Source organism: Nematolebias whitei, chromosome 11 (assembly GCF_014905685.2).
Source record: "Nematolebias whitei isolate Nwh7 chromosome 11, NemWhi1, whole genome shotgun sequence".
Lineage (NCBI taxonomy): Eukaryota > Metazoa > Chordata > Actinopteri > Cyprinodontiformes > Rivulidae > Nematolebias > Nematolebias whitei.
This window is the reverse complement of record NC_056508.1, coordinates 21,361,211-21,366,330: the sequence shown is the minus strand read 5'-3', so window position 1 is coordinate 21,366,330 and position 5,120 is coordinate 21,361,211. Positions and strand designations below refer to the sequence as shown.

At 38.4% G+C, this 5,120-nt stretch overlaps 1 protein-coding gene across 1 annotated transcript; it reads right to left on the bottom strand.

Moving 5' to 3' along the window:
- Window positions 1–333: 333 nt before the first annotated feature.
- LOC119417528 lies at window positions 334–2,190 on the bottom strand. The gene is made up of 2 exons (XM_037684751.1): window positions 1,665–2,190; window positions 334–915 (listed from the first exon to the last, which is right to left on the bottom strand). The coding sequence occupies exons 1-2, from the start codon at window positions 2,047–2,049 to the stop codon at window positions 548–550; spliced, it is 753 nt and encodes a 250-aa protein (XP_037540679.1). The 5' UTR covers window positions 2,050–2,190; the 3' UTR covers window positions 334–547.
- Window positions 2,191–5,120: the final 2,930 nt, after the last annotated feature.

Here is a 5,120-nt window from a genome sequence, read left to right as displayed (position 1 = left end):
GGTCGGCTGTTCCTGTATCGCCGGATTGGGAAAATCATGCAGTCATGCGGCAGCTATTCTGTGGAAGGTATATCACTTATCTGGATATCAGAATATTTACATCACTGAATCAGAATCACTGAACTGGGCGAAAGCTGTGAGCTTCCTGTCTGCCTGTGTTTACATGTGGAAGCCAGAGCATTGTGCAGCCTGTGATCTACTGTCACAAAAAATTAAACATTAAAAAGGCTGTACAGTATTTTTATATTATTTGTTTTTAAAAAAGTACAGACTGGATGCAAGGCAACCTAACATTTACAGAAAAGGAAAAAATAAATGACAACAGCAGGGATGTAAATAACTTGTTTCATTTTATTAGGAGCAGTGATAGCTGAAGTCTGTTAAATTGTTACAGGTCCAGAATGCTGTGATCAGTGGAAAGACGGGGCTAGCATGTACAGATGAGCAGCGCAGGTGGAATGCTGGGACAGCAAAGAATCTTCAACCCAAACGTCTAAGCATGATAAACTTCAGACACCACAAGGCAGAGCAGCAGTATAACATCAACTCAAGGGCTGCAGACACGATTAGTCTTTATTTTCATAAGTGTTATAAGGACTTGATCTTGTACAGGCATTGTAAATTCATTGTTGTCATCTCCTTCCAGTGCTGACACAAGAGTGTTAAATGTTTCTAACGCTATACCAGTGTACAGCAAAGCGTCTGCGTCATTTTGTAGAAGAAAAAATGCAACTTCATCACACTGAGTCGTCTTGTCCTGGACATCTTTTCTGCCAGACGTGTTGCAGTATTGATGATGATCTTTTAGCGAAGGGTCCTCCCACTGTGTGTGGACTGAGTGCAGATGTGGCCCAGGAGGTTGTGTGGAGACGCTAGCCAGGTCTGGGATGACTGACGGTGAATCTACGGTGCACTCTGAATAACACAAAAATACAAAATCAAATCAGCGTAACACAACCTGTCAAGTGTCACTTACCTTATTACGTTTTAGGAAGGAAATTTGTAATTCCACACTCGTACACACATGATACATCTTAAATGTCAATAGTGCTGTTTTAGTGGGGCTTTAGCCCCCTTAAATTTTCCTAAGCCCCATCAAATTATGCTATAATATCAAAATATTGTGATTAGATTTTAGTTTTTCATCCTTAAAAAAATCAGTTGGAGCTAGGTTGCATTTAAGCTTTTTCTTTAAAGAGTTTAAAAGAAGTTTTTTTTTCAGCTGTGTCTGTTTCAAATAACCTGCCTCTAATAACTCAACATATTCTTTATTAACAAAATCCCCAGACTTTTACAGCCCTGGGGGCTGAATTTTACCAGGTTGCTAAATAAAAAGCTATTCTCAGACAGTTACATGAAATCATATACATCTCTGCTAGCATGCTACTGATGTTAATTACTAACCACTTTGTCTTTAAGATTTGGATTTGGCTGCCAATCAAGTACTTTCTCTTAGTGATAAAGTATTTTGGAATTAAATTAATAATACACTAACATCCACAATAACACTGCAACCAGCTAGCGCTGATGCTAACACCATCCACAGTATAGTAATTATAACATTACAATTATAACATTAATAATAATATAATTCAGTAAAAGATAAGAGCTAAGCATGATTAAAATGTGAAGCGGGGACAAATCACATTTTCAATTTCACTCACCGGGAACAGATTCGGCCGTTTTGTCGATGTTGCTGGAAGCTGTCTGGCTCACAGTGGTTCGGATGAGCTGCCTTCTTTTCTTTGGTGGGGCCCGGTCATAGCCCAGATAGAGCTCCGGGTCGGGGTGAAGCTCTGTGGGCTTTTTATCAATAAAATGAAAGGAGCAAACATAAACTCTCTTCGGGGGGTATTTGAGTTTTAAAGCTGCCAGCCACGCTCGTTTTCGATCCTCCTTCCTCGGCATGGAGTGCAGTTCGTAACGCGCTGGGCACACACAGGCCTTTCGAAGTTGTTGATGTGCAAAACAATACGTTTCTAGCTCGTCTTTCAGTTTTCTGGAGCTGTTGTGACAGCCAACAACAGCACAAGTTGAACCCGAACTCATATTAGAATTGTTTAAGCCTCCTGCTACAGCACAAATTACTAGAATTTGTCATTAGCAAAAGTGCCTGTCATTAGCAAAAGTGCCTCTCGCTTTAGCTCACCGGAAGTATAAAACCGGGAGGGGGCGGTACCTGTCTGTCATGGCAGCCCACATACGCCTCTTGCAGAATAAGGTGGATACAGTAGTCCCTCGTTTATCGTGGGGGATCCGTACCCTGAAGCTCTGCGATAAGTGAAAAAACACGAAGTAGGAATAGTAGTACAAGTAGTAAGTAGTAGTTTACTATATAAGGCATTTTAAACCCTTGCCACACTCTTGCAATATTCAAAACAATGTTTCTAAACTCTAAATATTCTAAAAGAGCACAGCTCGGCTTTCTACCACAGGTGCACTCTGCGCTCTCGGCCACGCCCACATCTCCGCTGCAGAAGGGAGATTGATAGAGGAGGAAGAAGGAAGTTTTTCCTGCATTATGGGCTGCACACAGGTGCAGCAGGTGCTACATGTAAATAATTTAAAATAATTTATTTTAAATAAAAAAATCCCGATTGTGCGGCTCATCCATCAATCAGCCAATTGTGTGTCATGTCCAATCATATTATGAAAAGCCACGATAGAGCGAGTCCACGAAAAACGAACTGCGAAGTCACCAGGGGTTACTGTACTTTGTGATATTTTAGCTATTTATGCAACAAAATATTCAGCTCATTCAGAAAATGGCTGATAAGACTTTTGTTTTAGTAACTTTTATTTTTTTCTAAGTAAGTAACTTTATTCACAAATATATTCCTTAAAGATACAAATATATCATCACATTATGAGAACAATTTAACTCCTGCAAAAAAAAAAATCAGCAAACTGACTCTATTTTCTCTTCCTATGCAATTTTTATTTATTTATTATTTTTAACTATTGTTCAGATATTAGTCTACTTTTGGCTTTTAGCTAGTCTGTTGATACTTTTCATTAGCCTTTTGATATACAGTATTTAGCATTTAGCAAGCCATTTTTTCTACTTTTAGCTTTGAGTTAACCGTTTGTTGCTTTTAGTTTATAACTAGCCATTTAAAGCTTTTAGCTTCAAGCTAGCATTTTGTTATTTTTAGCTTACAATAGCATTTGGATGCTTTTAGCATTCAGCTAGTGTTTGCTTCTTTTAGTTTTTAGATAGCCCTTCATGACATTCAGCATCTCTTTATTTTTACCAAGTGTTTTTCCCGCTTTAGCTCCAACGACTTAATTTCAGCTTCTTCAGTAAATTTCAGCCCTCAGCATTTACACTTTGTTTTTGAAGAAAATGTTTTTTGCATGGTTTTGCTGTAAATTTGCAGCAACATAATACAGTTCTGTTGCACACAGTTTACCCACTTTAGCTGTTTATATTCATGTCAGAAGCCAGACATCATAGACCTTTTTACAGCTACTAATGCTGCATGTGTAAAATCAGGGCCAAACGTCCCCACATTGTTTTGTAGTTGGCTTTTGCAGTGAAATTTGTTTTTGTACAAAGTAAATTAGTTGTACTATTATACTTTGTATGTTGTGAGTGTGACGTGCTATGTTGCTGGGTGCCTGAATGACTACAGGGCACAGATGAAACATACCGGTAGTTAGATATGAACACTGTTGGGCTGAAAGTATTTCAGTAATCCAGAAGTAGGCATGAAAGTATCGAGACCACAAAGCATCACAAAATACTGACTTTATATGCATAACTGTAATGAGGTCAATGATCAGGTAAAATATAATTAATTTTTAATGTCTGGTTGTGTACAGTATTCAGACTCACAGTTGTGCTTAAATAAAGCAGACTCCAAAAAAGTGAATGTGTTTGATTCAACAGTCCTCTCAGCCTCACACCAGTGAAAATTGTTTAGACCAGGGCTATTCAAATGGTGGCCCACAGGTGACTTCAGTCCGGCCCACCAATGAGCTCATAAAAAAAAAATGGTGTGGGAGTGGGGTGGGGGGGGATGTCTGGGTTTTGGGTTCTGTTTATTGCGTTTATGATTCAATGCAATAAAACCAACAAAGATGTTTAAAATTTAAAATTTAACATATCATTGTAATACTTGGTTTACTTACATAATGACATTTTTTTGTTTAAAACAGGTCTCTCTTGTAAATGAGTCCTCGTGACTCAATGAGACTAACCTGTATGAATAAAGGTTAAATGAAAAAAATAAATAAATTACTGGATGTCCGTCCCCTGAGCTGCTGGTGTTCAGAAACTGTGCCCCCTGAGCAGTTTTGTTGAATAGCCCTGGTTCAGACTGTTCCTCCGTTGTTTTAATTCTTGAAAGCACATTGTGTTAATGATGATAATTAAAGACCCAACATTTCTTTGTTGAATGCCTATTACCACTGCCTTTCATGTTTTACACCAAGATCCTCTAACGTTGGGAAATTATTTGTAGCCATTTTGGTGAAAATAACAATGGTAAATGGACTGTACTTTTTTATCTTATCAAGACACTCAAAGCACTTTACACTACAATCTGTGCCCTTGTTTACCCATTCATACAGCACTCTACTTGAGCTATAAGATTAATCAGTGCTTGATAACATTCATAGACCGATGGGACACACATCAGAGGCAATGAAGGGTTCAGTGTCTTGCCCAGGGACACTTCAGCATGTGACTGCTGGTGGATTCAAACACCCAACTTTTGCATTGGAGGACGACTGCTCTAACCAGTCGGCCACAGCCGCCCATATGTGCTGTCACATGCCACATTAAAAGATGTGACAACAAATATGTGTTTTGAATGACTTGCAGCTACTACCACATGAATTTTTAGCTCAATATCTGTAAAATTAACTGAATTATAGTCGGTTTTGTGTTGTTTCTTTGTTAGATGTGGCAGCCATCTTGAATAAAGGTTAATCCGTCATAGTGTACATCCACTGATTTATTTTGGCAAGTTTCCTAAAAATGTATAAGATAGTTCATATGATATTGACTAAGAAAAACACACATGCATTTATACACAAATTCAGGTAAAACATTATCTCTCGCCTTCATCACAAAGCATCACATAGCACCAGAATGGCTCTGAATCATTGGTGTA

Coding starts and splice junctions, on each gene's coding strand:
- LOC119417528 (XM_037684751.1), bottom strand. CDS start 2,049: ATGAGTTCGGGTTCAACTTGTGCTGTTGTTGGCTGTCACAACAGCTCC. Junction 916..1,664: donor AACGGCCGAATCTGTTCCCG/GTGAGTGAAATT, acceptor TGTGTTATTCAG/AGTGCACCGTAGATTCACCG.